The 18,693-nt window shown below is 51.4% G+C and overlaps 1 protein-coding gene across 4 annotated transcripts in view; it reads left to right on the top strand.

Annotated features, from left to right (window-relative positions):
* Nucleotides 1-18,693, top strand: part of FLT4 (fms related tyrosine kinase 4) — a 54,870-nt gene that overhangs the window by 13,528 nt on the left and 22,649 nt on the right. For all 4 annotated transcript variants that reach the window (XM_023518762.1, XM_023518764.1, XM_023518763.1 and 1 more), the window contains exons 3-21: nt 466-710; nt 949-1,061; nt 1,180-1,342; nt 1,534-1,673; nt 1,944-2,112; nt 2,416-2,533; nt 5,370-5,524; nt 5,609-5,771; nt 7,368-7,491; nt 8,790-8,898; nt 9,739-10,101; nt 10,392-10,538; nt 10,636-10,767; nt 10,915-11,021; nt 11,309-11,444; nt 11,891-11,995; nt 12,341-12,454; nt 12,651-12,739; nt 12,859-13,006. In XM_023518762.1, the coding sequence (XP_023374530.1) occupies nt 466-710; nt 949-1,061; nt 1,180-1,342; nt 1,534-1,673; nt 1,944-2,112; nt 2,416-2,533; nt 5,370-5,524; nt 5,609-5,771; nt 7,368-7,491; nt 8,790-8,898; nt 9,739-10,101; nt 10,392-10,538; nt 10,636-10,767; nt 10,915-11,021; nt 11,309-11,444; nt 11,891-11,995; nt 12,341-12,454; nt 12,651-12,739; nt 12,859-13,006 (2,840 nt within the window). The remainder of the gene's footprint in view (nt 1-465; nt 711-948; nt 1,062-1,179; nt 1,343-1,533; nt 1,674-1,943; nt 2,113-2,415; nt 2,534-5,369; nt 5,525-5,608; nt 5,772-7,367; nt 7,492-8,789; nt 8,899-9,738; nt 10,102-10,391; nt 10,539-10,635; nt 10,768-10,914; nt 11,022-11,308; nt 11,445-11,890; nt 11,996-12,340; nt 12,455-12,650; nt 12,740-12,858; nt 13,007-18,693) is intronic.

Below are 18,693 nucleotides of genomic sequence, written 5' to 3'. Positions count from 1 at the left end.
AGCCAGGGAGGCAGCAGAAGCCTGGAGGTGGTGGCCAAAGGCCCAGAAGGCAGCTCCTTCCTGGGCAGAGTGGTCTCAAGGCTGTGCAGGGCTCCCCCTCCCAGGGTGTGGATGCTTGGAGGCCCTTCTCTGGCCTCACCCACACCTACCCCCTCAGCATTTTACTTGGCACACATCACCCTGCACCCCACCCTAGCCTTCACTGGCCCCAAGCCTGTACACTTGAGCCCCAGAGATGGTATCTGCCCTTCAGCACTGGTGATTCAAGGCCTGGCTTCTCTGCAGGCCAGCCTTCCACCTACAGCTAAGGGAGTCAGGTTGATGCCTGGGGGGTCACAGGGAGTTCCTTGGCCTGGGCAGTTCCATCCTGCAGTAAGACCAGCTTAGGCTTTGCCCTTGAGGGAGGCACCTCAGGAATCATGGGCTACAGCCAGGTCCCCCCTGACCTCTCCCATCCTCTGCCAGGGGGCAGCACCCCCTAGAGTGGGCCTGGCCAGGGTCACAAGAGGCACTGGCCACAGAGGACAAGGACAGCGAGGACACAGGGTTCGTGAGAGAGTGTGAGGGCACAGACAACAGGCCCTACTGCAAGATTCTGCTGCTGCACGAGGCACACGCCAACAACACGGGCAGCTACTGCTGCTACTACAAGTACATCAATGCCCGCATCGAGGGCACCACAGCTGCCAGCACCTACGTATTCGTGAGAGGTGAGGCTGTCAGGGTGAGTGCAGCAGGCTGGGCTCAGGTAGGGTCCTCGGGGAAGGCCAGCACCTGACTCCCATCCCTAGCCTACCAACACTGGGCTGGCAGGAGGAGAGAAGGGGACCTCACCTGCTCAGGAGGGCAGCCAGCAGGCAAGGACAGCACTGCCCAGCCCCATAGGGCTGCCCACTATCTCCCCGACCCTCACCATCCTTTCCCCTGACTCCTGTTCCCTCTCCACAGACTTCCAACAGCCGTTCATCAACAAGCCCGACACACTTCTGGTCAACAGGAAGGACTCCATGTGGGTGCCCTGCCGGGTGTCCATCCCTGGCCTCAACATCACGCTTCGTTCGGTACAACCCCACCCCCACCCTGGAATCCTGCCCTCCTATCCCAGCTCGGGAGAGGTGGCCGCAGTCTAGCCAGGAGGAAAGGGGCAGCCTGGCACTGACAGTGACCGTGTCCCTTCAGCAAAGCTCAGTACTGTGGCCAGATGGGCAGGAGGTGGTGTGGGATGACCGGCAGGGCATGCGGGTGCCCACACCGTTACTGCGAGATGCCCTGTACCTGCAGTGTGAGACCACCTGGGGCGGCCAGGACTTCCTTTCCAACCCCTTCATCGTGCATATCACAGGTAGGAGCCGCCCTCACCCAGTGCTCCCTTCTGATGCCCTGGGAGGATAGGGATCTACCGCAATTCCCAGTAACAGTGCTGTCACTGACATGCTGGTCTCAGGTGCCTGACACTCCGTGTTCTGTGTGCATTGGGTGTCCATTGTACAGTGTTCTGGGAGGGCAGGGGAGTCACTGTGCATGTGTCACCAGGCAACGAGCTCTATGACATCCAACTGTTCCCCAAGAAGTCGCTGGAGCTGCTGGTTGGGGAGAAGCTGGTCCTAAATTGCACTGTATGGGCTGAGTTCAACTCAGGTGTCACCTTTGACTGGGACTATCCAGGGAAGCAGGTGAGGTCAGCAGCCCTGCCAGAGCATCTTCCTCCTACCCATTCCTGTCCTGTCCCCAGCAGTCCCCATCACTGACTATATCCTTGGTGTGGGGGACATGCAGACCCAGGGGCTCTAGTTGGACAGGGAAGGTCTTCCATCCCAAGGAAAACTCAAGAGTCTGGGTCCAAGGTCTCCAGAGCCACTGCTAGCTGGGCTGGGGCATGTTCCTTGGTGGGGTAGCTCTGCTAGAGCCCATCTGCTGACCTTGGGCTCCCCTGGATGTGGCAGGCAGAGCGGGGGAAGTGGGTGCCTGAGCGGCGCTCCCAGCAGACACACACAGAGCTCTCCAGCATCCTGACCATCCTTAATGTCAGCCAGCATGACCTGGGCCCATACGTGTGTGAGGCCAACAACGGCCTGCAGCGATTCCGGGAGAGCACCGAGGTGATCGTGCATGGTACAGCCTGCAGCTGGGGACATCATGGCCTTAGGGGAATCAGGCATCATCAAGCCTGAGGAACAAGGATACTTGTGCAGTGTAGGCCTGGGCCCAGAGGTCCTGGTGTGCCTGAGTGTGGGGCGTCCAGCCAGAGGGAAGTGGGCAGAGGGACCACACAGCTCCCATATCTCAGATGGGGAATGGTACAGTGAGCCCCAGTCTGTAGGCATCTGGCTGCTAGGGCCACCTGGCCTATGGCTAGGAATCCTTGGTCAGTGATGGGTCAGCCCGGGATTTACGAGGATGCCTCTTATCTGCCAGAAAAGCCCTTCATCAGCGTTGAGTGGCTCAAGGGACCCATCTTGGAGGCCACGGCAGGAGATGAGCTGGTGAAGCTTCCCGTGAAGCTGGCAGCATACCCCCCACCAGAGTTCCAATGGTAACAGCCCTGGCTCCCCTCTCCTCACTACCTTGCCAGGCCCACGGGTAAGAAGGGCAGTGTACTCCCCCCCATCAGGCCTGCATGCTGACCAACCACATGGGGACCTGTTCCTCACTATCAGGCCTGTACCTTAACACCGGTAGTATAGGACCCTCTCTGAGGAGAGTCCCAAAGTAATAGGCACAGAATATGATATTGTAGCTAGAAGGAGGGTTGACCCAGATTGCTGCCAACCTGTGGAAGGTTTAAAGTTGAACACTGGCTTCTGCTGTGCATGGATGTGGTGGCATGGTGTGGGGCTTTACTGCTTTCTGTGGCCCTGACAGGTAGACCCACCTGTACTCACTTGAGTAAATGCCAGGGTCTGCCCCACAGCAATGGCTGCAGTTTCCCTGGGTCTCCTTCCAATGAGGTTGCCACTTCCAGAACTCTCCTATCCAGAAATGTGGACATGCCACATTGTTGCAGAGCAGCCCTGGGCTGGGCCTCCTTGAATGACAGTGAGTGCAAGAGCTTCTAGGAGGCCTGCAGGCTGCTGGAGCCCAGGCTCCCACTCTGCAAACTGAGAGGGTGAGGCTTCCCCTGGGGTGTTCCAAGGCCCAGGGAGGGGACTCCTCTGGTGGTTCTGCCCTCACTGGTTGCTCCCTGCAGGCTCTGGAAGGCACAGCACCTCTCCCATGCACTCTCAGGCTGTCTGGGCAGTCAACACGGCCAACCTAACCTTGTCAACTCAAGGCTCACACTCTAGTCCAAATCCCCATTGCACAGACAAGGAAGCAGAGCCCAGGATGGGTGAAGGGCATTCCTGCCTGAGTCCCAGCCCTTTGGGAGGAGTCTCTGCCCTGCCCTACCCCAGCTAGCTCCAGGAGCCTCACCCTTCCAGCCTAGGCAATTCCCTTCTGGTAGGGCAACTTCAGTAATGGGAAAGCAAAGGACTCAGGTGTCTACAGCCTGAGGCTGGAAACAGGCTGCTCCTAGCGGGGCCTGGTGAGACCTTCCCTCTGAAGACACAGGCTTTGGGGTTCACGGGGCCACCTGGTGCAATACAGGGCCCTTGGGGCAGGGTCCTGAGGGTAGACAGCCTGGAACTTCACTCACAGGTGTGGCTCCTAGAGACACCTAGGCCCTGTCCCTTGCCCTCCAAGGCAGGCAGGACTGCACCTGCTGTCAGTAGGTGGCCAGCTGTGCTGCATCAAGGATCCAGCCCAATCCTGAGGCAGCTGGCTGTCCTCAGCACAGCTTTCCACTGGAACTGGAACATTCCCACCCTATCCAGACCTTCTCTTCTCACTTGGGCAACACCTGTCTCTAAGAAGTGCCCATCTGAGTCACCTGCCCTGGGTTGTTCATGGTCCACCACAGCCCCACAGATGCCCACCCTTCATGTGGCTCACTATGTGACAGTTGTGAGTCAGTGAATGGATAGAACAGGTGTCCTCAAACTCTGGCCCGTGGGGCACATGCAGCCTGCCTAGGACATTTGTCCGGCCCACCAGGTGTTTTTGCCACCACTGCCTGTCCTGCTTAGCAGCCGACTCATCCCGGGGCCCACAGTCCAGCCCTCCAACAGTCTGAGGGACAGTGAATGAGCCCCCTGTTTAAAAAGTTTGAGGACCCCTGTGGTAGAAGGTTGGAGAATAGACAGGCAGGCTGGGCCTGGGCTCCTGAGGGCTTTCACTGTGCCCAGCACTATGCTGACATTACATGCCAGTTAGATCTCACACTCCCTGCAAGGTGCATTGCATTTCTACACTTTTCAGATGAGGACACAGGCTTTGGGTGTTCCTAGGGTCACAAATCCAGCAAGCGCACCAGTACTGGGAAGACAGCACAGCCCACCTCTGCTCTACCCTGCCTTACTGTGCAACCCCAGGCCAGTCACATCCTTTCTGGGTAGGGTCCTGGCTGTGGTGTCACAGTTGAGAGCAGGCCCCTGCAGCCCCCTCACTATTAGTCTTTTCCCAAGAGATGAGTCCCTCCCAGGCCACACTGCAGCATCCCAGTTTAGCACATCCAGCACCAAGTGGAGGCACCTGCCTGGGGAAGGATGATCTTCAAACAGGTTCCAAACCCAGGTCACAGGCCCAGGGCAGATAGCTGCCCTTTGGGGTATGGGGCATCCACTTACTCACATGTGCAGAAACATCCATGGAGCACCTGCCAGTGGGGGGCTTCCAGCTCAGTTGGGGGGGAGGGATGGATGGACAGCAGATGCATATGTGAAACCCACTGTAGTGATGCATGTTGGCTGGGGGCAGGCCAGGTGGAGCCAGGCCACTGCATAAGGATGGGCAGGAAAGCTATGTACTCCAGCCAAAATGAAGGTGGAGGGAGCCATGCAGATTCCTACCCACAAGAATAAGTGTCTTGTAGGCACAGTGAGTCCATCATCTGGGGGTCGGGGTGGGGGCAGAAAGCTCTGGAGGCACTACATTTTCACTCCATGTGGACTATGAGAAAGAGGACAGGGTTCCTGAGGCCAAAACCCAGACCCTGGCTGTCCGGGCCCACAACCACAGGCAGGGCAGAGAGAAGGCAGCTGTCTCAGTGACACAGTCACCTCGCTACCGATGGGATGACCAATGATGTTTTGAGGTGAGGTCAGAGGTGCTGCTACAGACTGTGGGTTGTCAGGCCTGGCAGATGGGACCTGGAGAACATGTCCAGTACTTTCAGCCTTTCACTTCCAGACCAGCATCCACTGCCACTGTCTCTGACCTGGCCACCCTTCTTCCTGCCCCTGAGAATGAATCCTGGTTGGGGGAACTGGGAGGGGCAACACTGGGGCTGGGACAGAATCCACATAGCCCCCTGAACTAGCTTTCTGGGCTAGGTATAAGGACAGAAAGGCAGTATCTGGACGCCACAGTCCACATGCCCTGGTGCTCAAGGAGGTGACAGAGGCCAGCGCTGGTGTCTACACCCTTGCCCTGTGGAATTCTGCAGCTGGCCTGAGGCGCAACATCAGTCTGGAGCTGGTAGTGAATGGTGGGTGGGGCTAAAAATGAGAGAGGGGGCAGGTGGGTGGATGTGGCATGGGGGCCCGCTGACCAGCACCTTCTGTGTCCCCAGTGCCCCCCCACATCCATGAGAAGGAGGCCTCCTCCCCCAGCATCTACTCCCGCCACAGCCGCCAGGCCCTCACCTGCACTGCCTACGGGGTGCCCCCACCTCTCAGTGTTGAGTGGCACTGGCGACCCTGGACACCCTGCAAGACGCTTACCCAGCGCAGCCTGTGAGTGTGGCTCCAGCCCATCCTCCTCCATTTCATAGTCTGGGCCCCACCCTCAACCATGCTGAACCCACTTCCCAGCCCTGTTGTTGCCCAGACCTTGTTCATCCTCCTCCCCAGGGCCTAACTCTGAACTTGGACGCTGTCAGTGATGTCAGCTGTAGCCAATCCCCAGCCTCACCTCACATGAACAAGGGTGAGACCCTCCCTTGCATCACTCTCCACCAGTAGACTGGGCTGGACCCAGGGATCTGCCCCAACACCTCCTTCCAAAGCAAAGTCCCCTGGATGCCCATTGCATCATCTGGAGAGGAACAAAGGATATGCCTCTGAGCACTGGGCAGGCCAACTTGGGATAGTGCTAAGACACTTGTGCTCAGCCCCATGAACACTGAGCATGTTCACACACTACTCATCTGGGAAGTGCTCATGCCACTCCCTATAGATGGAGAGAAATAGGGTCAGAGAAGGGAGGCAACTTACCAACATCATAGCTGTGAGCAACAGAGCCCACCCAACTGCTGAGCCGTGCTCCCCCTTCACTGAGGTGGACTGTGAGAAAGAGAACAGGGTTCCTGAGGCCATGTTGAGGTGAAGTCAGAGGTGCTGCTACAGACCTTGGGTTGTCAGGCCTGGCAGATGGGGCCTGGAGAACATGTCCAGTACTTTCAGCCATTCACTTCCAGACCAGCATCCACTGCCACTGGACAGATAGGCTAGAAAGAACACTTTCTAGACAATCAGGGGACTGGAGAGAAAGGTGCCAAGGTAGGCAGGGGTCTTAAAAGCACTAGGGAGCCAGTGAAGGTCTTTGAGCAAGAGAATGATGGCTCAGGTTTGTCTTTTAACAAGAGATCCTAGTGTGACAAGCCAGAAGCCAGGACCCCAGATAGGAGACAGGGCAGAGGGGCTGTGGCTCCAGCATGGACAGCAAGGGTCACTCAGTAGGGTTGGCCTAGGGGCCTGAGCCAGCCCAAAATATCCAGGACCCATAAAGATTTCTTCTAGACCATGGGGTCTATATATAGGTCACAGCCAGGACCTCCAAATTTACTTTCCTCTGACACCCCACCATTATCCTCTGTACCAACTGATGGACACCTGGGGGCCTCACTTCATTCCTCCACTAGACCAACCCCCCACCCCAGGGTCCTGAGACACCCATCCAACAGGAAGCCAAAAGTGCTGGAGATGCACACAGCCCAGAGGGAGGGGACAGCTCCTAAAGGACAAGGAGAAGAGGTCGGGCAGAGGACTTTCTGAAAGAGAGTGGGGATTTGTGCTGCCCTGAGTGAGCTGGGTGGGCAGACCCAGGGTGGTCTTTGCACAAAGGGACACAAGAGAATGGATCAGAGTGATGCATGTGTGCATGAGGTCTGGTGAGCAAAGGAAGGCCGTGTCTAGCAACCTGAGCAGGATGGGTTGTCAGGCCCTTGGCATGAAGGGGGAAGGCAATGCTCCAAAAACAACCCCCACCCCACCCCTGAGGCCCAGCCTTACCCACCAGTGTATGAGAAGATGACTAAGTCTAGACACCTTCACCCTTCTATGTGGGGCTCCCAGATCCCTGATCTGCCTTTGCTTTTCCTGGATCCACAGTTGGCGGCAGCAGCGGGACCTCATGCCACAGTGCCATGACTGGAGGGAGGTGACCACACAGGATGCTGTGAACTCCATCGAGAGCCTGGACACCTGGAATGAGTTTGTGGAGGGGAAGAATAAGGTACAGGCCAGCCATTCCACAGAGGGGCCAGGGAGAAGAATAATGGAGGTGGGAGGGGGCCTTTCTGCCTACTCCTGGTTCCCACCTGGCCTGTAGAGCTCTGGGAATAGCACTGCAAGTCAGTGACCTTTCTGTAGTCTCTGGGCCTCAGCTCCCCTGCCTGCATGTGGACGGAGGCCCAGACCTCCCCTGCTTTCCAGACAAGAAAGCTGAGGTCCAAGGCTGCCTGGTCAGGCCATGGACCCCCAGCCACACTTAGGCTGGGAGCAGACACAGTTGGGGGCTATCTAGGTCTCTACTGAAGGCCGCAGAGCCACTGGACCAGCCTGTGGGCAATGCTGAGAAGGGGGGAGACACTGAACAAAGGCACCTACTTCCTACAGTCACTTCCTGTTTTCCTACACACCTCCAGAGCCTCTTCCTGTTCCAGGCCTGGCCAGGAAGTGCCCAGCTGGGGGGTGGGAGGTGGTCTTTGGATGGTAGGCAGGGCCAATAGCCCTCTCTCCTCCTATGTATCTCAAGCTTTCTACTGGCTGAGGCTCTCAAGCTTCTACTTCCAGAGTCTCTCTGGAAGCCTAGGACCCCACCCCCAGCCCTCTTCTCTGCCCTAGAGAGGTGCTGTGGATAGCCCTGAGGCTGATGTGGGCATATTACAAAGATCTCACATAGTGACCAGCCTTAGACCACAGCCTGATCCTGTCAAGGAGTGGCTGGCCCCTTGCTGTGACCACAGCCTGAATTCTAACCCTGGCTTAGACTGACCCAGTTGGTAGGCTGGCTCCTTGCCTCTCCACACCATGTCCACACATCTGGTCCTGCCAAGTGCTACCTACTAATGCCAACACAGTCTACACCAGGGGTCCTCAAACTTTTTAAACAGGGGGCCAGTTCACTGTCCCTCAGACCATTGGAGGACCGGACTGCAGGCCCTGGGACAAGTCAGCTGCTAAGCAGGACAGACAGCAGCAGCAAAAACACCCAGCGGGCTGGATAAATGTCCTAGGAGGGCTGCATGTGGCCCGCACGCTGTAGTTTGAGGATGCCTGATCTATATCTACTGTCTATATACTATCCATTGGCTTTCCTAGAGAGCCACCTCTCTCTCCTGCCCTTGGCAGCACCTCTCTTTTCCCTGTCTCACCATTTCTGGTCCTGTCTCTAAGCGATGATCATCTCAGGGCAAAGCCTCATTGTTCCCTATTACTCTGGTGGCCACAGCATCCTCCTTGCAGAAAAGGTGAATCTAGATCACGAGAACTCAGTCAGGAAATGGATCCTTGTGTCTGTGATCTGCCTAGACTGTAAGCAAGCTGGTGATCCAAGATGCCAACGTGTCTGCCATGTACAAGTGTGTGGTCTTCAACAAGGTGGGCCAGGATGAGCGGCTCATCTACTTCTATGTGACCAGTGAGTGGCCAGACCACCCCCTAGATAGGGCCACTTCCTTGGACAGACCCAAGTGCAGGGTCAGGAAGCAGGTTTGGGCTCAATGAGTTTCTGATGACTGAGGGGCACTCAGGAGAGATATCCAGGGTCTATGTGACCCCTGGGTCTAGGTGGGAGGATAGATTTGGAGACCATCAGCACAGAGACTAGGTGCTAATTCCCGGGGTTGGAGTGGCACCCTCTGCCCTCAGCCCTGGAGGCACCTTCCCCAAAGATGGCTGATGCTCTTGTAGCTCCTCCCAGATCCAGTCCCTGCCACACCCCTACCCAAGCTCTGGAGCCCTGCAGCTGGCATGTGCATTTTACCCTGGGGAGAAGGTCCATAATTAACTCATTCTGATCTCAGAAGAGCTAAGAAGCTGTGGGAGAGGGGGACAGTCCTTGATCCAGGAATGTAGATGAAGGCACCTCCAGGGAGATGAAGCCAGAAAACACCTGGGAAGTGGGTGGAGGGGGGTAGCCCACAAGCTCCTGACAAGTGGCAGAAACACAAAAGGAAATTGGAAGTGTGGCACTAAAAAAGTTAATGAAGAAATGGTCTCAAGAAGAGGACAGTGGTGGGGTGTGGTCTCAAGTCCCCCCTGAGTGTGGTAAGGAGGAATTTCTGATGATCTGGACTCTAGGTAGAGGTAGGGGAAGCAGCCATGTTGGGCTCCTCCAGGAGAGAAAATGAGGGGAGGTAGGAAGAGACTCCGTGGGGTTAACTTCAGAGAGCTAGTCCCGTTTATCACAGCACAGTAGCAAGTGGGTAGGGAGTAAACACCAGGGGCAGAGTCACAGAGGTTTCTCCTCCCTCTCCAGCCATCCCCGACGGCTTCAGCATCGAATCCGAGCCCTCTGAGGAGCCCCTAGAGGGCCAGCCTGTGCGTCTGAGCTGCCAAGCAGACAACTACACCTACGAGCATCTGCGCTGGTACCGCCTCAATCTGTCCACGCTGCACGATGCACAAGGGAACCCGCTGCTGCTTGACTGCAAGAACGTGCACCTGTTTGCCACTCCGCTGGCTGCCAGCCTAGAGGAGCCGGCTCCTGGGGCACGCCACGCTACCCTCAGTCTGAACATCCCCCACGTGGCACCGGAGCACGAGGGCGACTATGTGTGCGAGGTGCAGGACAGGCGCAGCCACGACAAGCACTGCCACAAGAAGTACCTGTCAGTGCAGGGTGAGGCGGGAAGGGCCAGGCTTCCTATGTAGCCATCGCTGTTTGTAGCTTTGCCTCTAGCGCTGCACGGGCCTGGGAGCTTCTTTCACAAGTGGGGCCCTGCAGGAGCGTCCCCCTCCCTGACCCCACGGTGGAGGTGCTCAGTCTTCCTGCACTGAGCACAAACCCTCACTTTCCTTCAGCTTCCAGCAATCCTTCCACCCTCTGTTCCCGGCCAGCAGGTCCCATCCAGGGGTCCCCCTCCTGTTTAATACAGCTCCGCTTACCTCCTCCTCGACCCCTGCCCCTAGCCCTGGAAGCCCCTCGGCTCACGCAGAACCTGACAGACCTCCTGGTGAACGTGAGTGACTCCCTGGAGATGCGGTGCCTGGTAGCCGGAGGACACGTACCCAGCATCGTGTGGTACAAAGATGAGAGGCTACTAGAGGAAGAGTCTGGTAGTGAGGGTAGCCCGGGCAAAGAGCGGGTTCAGAGGCCCTCAAAGCCAGCCCCCTCCTCCCATCCGAACTCGTATCTCCACCTCACCCCCTGCAGGAATCGACCTGGCGGACTCAAACCAAAAGCTGAGCATCCAGCGCGTGCGCGAGGAGGACGCTGGGCGCTATCTGTGCAGCGTGTGCAATGCCAAGGGCTGCGTCAACTCCTCCGCTAGCGTGGCAGTGGAAGGTCTGGCGTCCCCTTTGCACGGCTCAACCCACCTCCTGCCCGCAGTTGGCGCCTTCTGGTCGCTGTGTTATACACCCAGAAGGGCATCTTCCGCAGGGTACACCCTCTTCTCCTCACGCACACACTGGCCCCTTTCTGCTCACTCAGGCTCCGAGGATAAAGGCAGCATGGAGATCGTGATCCTCGTGGGCACCGGGGTCATCGCAGTATTCTTCTGGTTCCTCCTCCTCCTCATCTTCTGTAACTTGAGGAGGGTGAGCACTTCCTCCCCCTGCCGAACCTCTCCCTAGCTCCTGCTTGGGTCTCTCTTGCGCCATCTGGCCAGTCCGTTAGAAAGAATAAGGTCCCCATCCAGGTTCACCTAGCAACTTCCTCTCCAGGGAAACTTCCTATCCATACCTGCTGGGCTCTAAGGTGCAAAAGTCTGTCACCTACTTGACTGAGAGCCCCATAGGAAGTGCCATCCTGTTTGGGCCTAAGTTTCACCCAAGCTGCGGTGGTATGGCCAAATCAATGAACTGTCCCCACCCGGACCCCCCAGCCGGCCCACGCAGACATCAAGACTGGCTACCTGTCCATCATCGTGGACCCCGAGGAGGTGCCTCTGGAAGAGCAGTGTGAATACCTGTCCTATGACGACAGCCAGTGGGAGTTCCCCCGGGAGCGGCTGCACCTGGGTGAGGCCAGCACTCAGCCTGCCCCCACCACACCCTGCCTGGCAAAGACAGCTTCAGCTGTTTCAGAGTCTGGCAGGCTGGAGTGCCTGAAAGCCCTTCATTCTCAGAACTGGTGCCAGGAAGGTCGGCCTGGCCCGCACCTGGCCTGACCTGACCATCTGGGCTTGGGTCTCCAGAACCATAGCCAGGGCTCTCAGTTCCCAGGCCCCCACAAGGTCACTTCCTGCTGCTCAGAGCAGGGTGGGCCTATCACACTTGTGGGTCTTTCCTGCTTGCCTCCCCTCTCCCTCTCTTCCCCCTCCTGGTCCCCATACCCTTCCTGTTTGGCAGAGAGGCTCCCCACTTTCCTAGGCCTGCCTTCCTGGCCCTCCAGACAGGTCACCACTGCTACCTTTCTCCACCCTCACCCCCATATGGCCCACCTGCAACTGGATCCCTGCTCACAGGGAGAGTGCTGGGCCATGGCGCCTTCGGGAAGGTGGTAGAAGCCTCAGCTTTTGGCATCAACAAAGGCAGCGTCTGTGACACCGTGGCAGTGAAAATGCTGAAAGGTGTGGGGTCAGTGGGTGCAAAGGGAAGAGGAGTTGGTGAGGAGCAGCAGCTCTGGGTGGGTCAGTGGGACTGTGATGCAGGAAGGGAAATTGAGGCTCAGAGTCAGACTCAAGAATGGTTCTACAGGGAGGCCAAAGGGGTCAGAGCCAGACTCCCACTGGAATCCTCTGCCTCAGAGGGGCCAAAAAAAGACGTCCTGAAGACCCTGCACTGCCCTTCCCCACTCTCCTAAGAGTGTTGACAGTGCCCTGACTAAGCCAGTGGCGGGAAGGTGGAGTGGAGGGGGATTAGGGCAGAGGCCAGGGCAAATCGTGCACTGTGCGAGGCTACTGTGTCCCATCCAGAGGGAGCCACAGCCAGCGAGCACCGCGCCCTGATGTCAGAGCTCAAAATCCTAATTCACATCGGTAACCATCTCAACGTGGTCAATCTCCTGGGGGCGTGCACCAAACCCAATGGTACAGAGCCGGAACGCCTGGAGGGAGGGCGAGACCTTTGGGGTGCTTTGGCGCTCTAGGTGGAAGGGGGGCTGCTGGGCTTGGGATGGGCTGCTGCAGGCAGGAGCGCAGGAGGGGAGTGGGTGGTAGCCGGTAGGGGTGCGGTTGCGGGAGCTGACCCTCCACCGTGCCCTGGGTCTTGCTTTGCCTGCCCCAGGCCCCCTCATGGTGATCGTGGAGTTCTGCAAGTACGGCAACCTCTCCAACTTCTTGCGCGCCAAGCGAGAAGCCTTCCACCCCTACGTGGTAAGTGGGCTCCAGCGTCTAAAGCCCACAGCACTGCAGGTGAGGCAGGGAGTTTGGGAGTGAGAGGCTCCTCTCCCGTGGGTGACTGGCCCCCCTTGGGTGTGCTTGTGCATCCACAGAAGTCACCGGAGCGGCGAAGGCGGTTCCGCGCCATGGTGGAGGGCGCCAAGGAGGATCAGAGGAGGCTGGAGAGCCCCGACAGGAGCATTCTCTCACGGTTCCTCGTGGGCCAGGGCGTATCGGGGCGGGCTGCTCCCAATCAGGAAGGTAAGTGCCTGTCTTCCCGTTGCCTGGGGTCCAGCAGGCAACCCGGATAACCCAGCCTTGGTGAGGTCCTTTCATGGGAAAACATGTAAAGGGCCTGCCTTAGGAAGGGAAGACACTACAGGGATAGTTTCCACAAAGATGTTTGATGTATGACTTGGGCATCTCCGAATGAGTAGGCATTTGCCTTGTAAACAATATAGACCAGAACTAGACCAGAACCAAGTAGCAGGTGCAAAGGCCTATTAAGAGAATCAGTCACCTTGGAATTTGAGTAAAGTTTATCGGAATTTGAGTAAAGTTTATGGGAATTTGAGTAAACAATTAATGAATCAGGCAGCACCGAACCAGAAGAGATTTAGAGAGCCTCCCTGTTGCCGCTTGGTAAAAGAGGATTTATGTACAGGAAAAGTAGGGTACAGAAACAACTAGATTGATTGGAACAGGGTTTCGCAGCGCACCAGCCTTTGGCCAATATTCTTTAGTTGGTCACAGGAGGTTATAGTCCCAGATACTCAGGAAGCTGCGGAGGATCATTTGAGCTCAAGAGTTTGAGGCTGCAGTAAAGCGCCAGTGTCAGTGAGCTGTGTAGAGTTGTCTCTACGGGTTGTAAATCGAATCCCCTCAGTGTCTAGTTAATGTTTTCTGTATTTATGGCAGCATTTCTGTTTTTCACAGCCACCAGGGCTCTAGGCAGGGGGACAGAGGAGGACTGTGTCTCCAAAAAAAAAAAAATTATAGTCTGTTTATGAATTTAGATTATAGTTTATTATGTACAGAGAAACCTTTAGGCTAAATTTAAAATATGTAAGAAGATAATTTTAAGCTAAAAAATTCATAACTTTTTTGTCAACCTCTTAATTTTGAGAGACTGACCAACATTTTGGGCATTGATGTTATTTTGCTATTATTGTAAATGTATTTGGTCTTAAATCTCACTGGGAAATAGTAAAATGGTGTGGGGGACTGGGTTTGTGAAGTGGGAATAAGGATTTCCACTTTCTTATAAGGGTTATATAGTACAGGGGAATTTTTTTCTGTTTAGGAGGAAATTTTGACTGTTTTAGAATTTTTTTAAGTTTTAGTTTATGTCATATTTAGTATGATTGACTATCTTGGTTTGGTCTGGTCTGCTGAGACATGGTATATTAGTTTAGTCTAAATAAACAGCCTCAGAATTTTGTTTAAAACTTTTTTGTTGTTGTGTTTTTACTTAGGTGAGAGTGTGACCAAAACAGGGCTTTTCGTGCCATTTTTTAGTTATTATTCTTTGGGGGTTTTGGCTTCAGTATGTTATTTATAGATTATAGCGTACTCATTCTCAGGTTATTTGAGTTTTTGTTGTTTCAGTCAGACCATTTGACGTATTATAGATGGCTGTATGTAAATAGTTAAAACTTTTGAGCCAATATGGCCTACCAGGGAGACTACTATTATGACTATTAGGAGGATAATATTAAGAATTTGGAGTATTTTTAAATTAATTAAAAATAAATAGATTACAGAAGAATCTGGTGAAGAATCTCTTCATTTTAATCAAGTAGTAAGTTTATTAACTTTTGTAATTGAATTTTTATAATAGTTAATGTGTTTAGTGCAATAAGTAATGTCAGTAACAGGTTTCTCGTTTGAGTTTTTTTAGCTTATTCAGTGAATATTTGGAGTAATTTTATGATTTAGTATGACTTTGGTAAGAGAATTTGAAGAAGTCTTTTGTGTAATTACAGCCTGTGTAGTAGAATCTGGGATAGTCTATTATGAGGGATAAATTTTAATTATTGTCTCATTTATTTTTAATCATGGAAAAAGGTGAATTAATGAATGATGTCCCTTTAGAAGGGTGAAGGCCGCTTGGTTATGTTTTTAACCTATAATATAGGTTAAGAGGAATGGACTAATGTTTTGTTTTGTGACTGATTATGGAGTAAGAAAGCTATCATTAAAATTTTTCACCTATGCTAGCCTCTTATTTTGATTTTATGAAGGTATAAAATTCTGTATAAGGTTGATCATGAAAGTTTTTTACAAATAAAGGTATATCCTCTGGTTGTATATATAAATGACCCCTTTTTTAGTGTTATTGTTAACTAGAGTCATTAAGTAAGGAAGTAAGAGTCTCATGATAGATAGTAAGGAAGTCTTGATTTGCAATCTTGGGAAAGTTGTCTCTATTTTAAGATGCCACCTGTTTGGGGGGAGAAACTTTTTCTGTTTCATTATTGTTATTTATTTACTTTAAGATCATTAATGGGGGTATAGTTTAAACACTCTGAAGGTGCCCTTTGAGTTGTAAGATTATAAACTCAAGGTTTAAGTTTCTGAAGTTTTGTTGTAGTGTGGGTGGCAAGGGCAGTCTTTTTTTAATGTTTGTAGAAGACACAGTCTTCAGGTTTTAGATTGTAGATGGTTTGATTGTCTTCATCAGTGGAACATGGAAAGTTGGGGTTTTTTTGTCTGATGAAAATAATGTATTGAAGTCTTATAGCATTTTGTCATATTAGCCTTTAGTAGGAGAAGGTATATGAGGTTTTATTACTAGGAGCACAAAGGCCTATTAGTGACTTTTTTATAAGGAATTAACTTATATTTTTTACTGGAATTAGATTTGACTATATTTAATTTGTAGTATCTTTGACCAATGCAATTCAGTCAATTTAGCTTTGTCTAATGTTATTCTGTATGTCATATCTGTTTTATAACTTGCCTAGTAAAAAAAGTATGGATCATTGGAGTTTCTTAGAATCTTCTGTGAAAGAAACATTTTTCTTTTTTTTTTTTTTTTTGTTTGAGACAGAGCCTCAAGCTACCCCCCTGGGTAGAGTGCCATGGCATTACAGCTCACAGCAACCTCCAACTCCTGGGTTCAAGCGAGTCTCCTGCCTCAGCCTCCCAAGTAGCTAGGAATACAGGCGCCCGCCACAACGCCTGGCCATTTTTTTGGTTGCAGCCATCATTGTTGTTTGGCGGGCCCGAGCTGGGGATTCAAACCCACCACCTTAGGTGTATGTGGCTGGCGCCTTAGCCGCTTGAGCCACAGGTGCCGAGCCGTAAGAAACATTTTTCAATAACCTTTTAATTATTGTTATGATGTTGGTCCTCTTATATGGAAAAGCTTTTACATAATCATATGTTGAAAATGACAATTGAATGAAATTTTTTTATTAACGTCTAAATGGCCCGTTGGGTAGCAGAAATGTACCTGAAGTTTTGGTTGTCTTTTCAGGATTATGGATTTGACAAACCAAACATTGGTTATCATTTATTTTAGTAATTTGAAATAGTTACCACCACACTAACATATATGTTTTTCAATTTGGATTATATTTATGATGGGTCATGGAATATAGAGTTTTTAATCATGGAAGCTGTAAGGACTTGGTAAGGACCAGATGGCCATGTTGGCTCTCTATGAGGTCACACTTAACTCTGAGGTTTTTTTATATTAAGTTTCTTTTTTTTGAGTACAGATTCTATGGATTATTTTATTCCTTTTCATTTTTTTATTTCAAATTCATATGAGGGTACAAATTTTTAGTTTACATTGTTCTCATTTCCAAGGTAAAGTTCAAGTTGTAGTAGAGCCCTTCATCTAGAGGGTGTGCTGAGCACCCTTACATTATGCACATTAGGTAGATCCCTCCAATTGCCCTCCCTGGCTCCCTCCTCTCTCCCTATAGGAGGCTATATTTGTGTTTTATCCTTCATGTGTGTGTCTTTAATTGTTTATATGTTGATTTCACATTAGTATTGAGTACATTCGATTGTTTTTTTCCATTCTTGAGATCCTTTGCGAGGAAGAATGTGTTTCAGGTCCATCCAAATAAACACAAAAGATGTGAAGTCTCTATCTTTTCCTGTGGTTAAATAGTGCTCCATAGCATACGTACACCACAGTTTGTTAATCCGCTTATGGGTTGATTGGTACTTACGGGTTCCATGACTTGGCAATTATGAATTGAGCTGCAATAAACATTTTGATGCAGATATCTTTGGGGTAAAATGATTTCTGTTCTTCTAGCTAGATACGTAGTAATGGAATTGCAGGATCAAATGCAAGGTGGACTTTTAGTTCTTTAAGAATTCTCCATACTTCTTTCCACAAAGATTGTTATCAGTTTGCAATCCCTCAAGCAGCAGAAGTGTTGCCTTCTCTCCACATCCACACCAGAATCTGCAATTTGGGACTTTGTAATGTGGGTTAATCTTTCTAGAGTTAGGTGATATCTCAGAGTGGTTTTGATTTCCATTTCTCTGATGATTAATGGCAGTGAGTATTTTTTCATATGATTCATCTGTCATCTTCAGAGAAGTTTCAGTTTGAGTTTCTTGCCCACACAGAAGTGAGATTGTTTGCTCTTTTCTTGATTAGTGAGAGTTCTCTGTAGATTCTCTATAGGCCTTTGTTGGATTCACAACATGCAAACATCTTCTCCCATTCCAAAGACTATCTGTTTGCTTTGTTTGTAGTACTCTTAGCTGTGCAGAAGCTTTTTAGCTTGATCAAATCCCATTTATTTATTTTTGGTGTTGCTGTAATTGCCATGGTTAGGGGAGTCTTTCTCATAAAATCTTTTCCCAGGCCAATACTTTCAAGCATTTTCCCCACACTCTCTTCTAGAATTTTTATTGTTTTGTGTCTTAAATTTAAATCTTTTATCCAGTGAGAATCAATTTTTTTGTCAATGGTGAGAAGTGTGGTTCCAGTTTCCATCTTCTACATGTGGCTAACCACTTCTCCCAGCACCATTTATTAAATAGGGACTCTTTTTCCCCAGTGCATACTTTTATTAGGTTTATGAAAGATCAAATGGTGATATGTGGCTGGGCTCATCTCTAGATTCTCTGTTCTATTCCATAGATCTATATCTCTCCATGCTGGTTTTTTATTTTGTTTTGGTTTTTGTTGTTTATTGAGACAGAGTCTCACTTTGTCACCCTCGGTAGAGTGCTGTAGCATCATAGCTCACAGCAACCTCAAACTCTTGGGCTCAAGGGATTCTTTTGTCTCAGCCTTCCTGATAGCTGGGACTACAGGAACCCACCACAATGCCTGGCTGTTTTTATTGTTGTTGTTTAGCAGGCCCAGGCTGGGTTCAAATCCAGCAGCCCTGGAGCATGTGGCCTATGCCCTAACCACTGAGCAATGGGCACCCCCATCCCCGCCATGCTGTTTTGATCACTATAGACTTGTAGTATAACTTGAAGTCTGGTAACATTTTTGTTGTTGCTGTTTTGAGACAGAATCTCACTCTGTTGCCCTGGGTCAAGTAGGGGAGGTGTCATCATAGCTCATGGCAAACTTTAACTCCTGATCTCAAGTGATCTTCCTGCCTCAGCCTCCTAAGTAGCTGGGACTACAGGCACACACCATGATGCTCAGCTAATTTTTTCTATTTTTAGTAGAGAACAAGATCTTGCTCTTGCTCAGGCTAGTCTCAAATTATTGAGCTCAAGTGATCCACTTGCCTTGGCCTCCCAGAGTGCTAGGATTACAGGCGTGAGCCACCACACCCAGCCATAAGGTTGTTTTTAAATTTAGGCACATAGCACTGCTTATTAGATGGGTTGTCATAGGTAATTTGACTTGGACCATAGACTTTAAATTGTATATTAAACAACTGTAGTATTGGGTGATTTAGCATGAAAACTTGGCAGAGTTTTTTTTTGATATTTAATTTTTTTTTTTTTTT

Source organism: Otolemur garnettii, unplaced genomic scaffold (assembly GCF_000181295.1).
Source record: "Otolemur garnettii isolate 467f Iridium unplaced genomic scaffold, OtoGar3 scaffold00146, whole genome shotgun sequence".
Taxonomy (NCBI): domain Eukaryota; kingdom Metazoa; phylum Chordata; class Mammalia; order Primates; family Galagidae; genus Otolemur; species Otolemur garnettii.
Note: the sequence above shows the minus strand (reverse complement) of the source record. Positions and strands in the feature narration are given on the sequence as shown.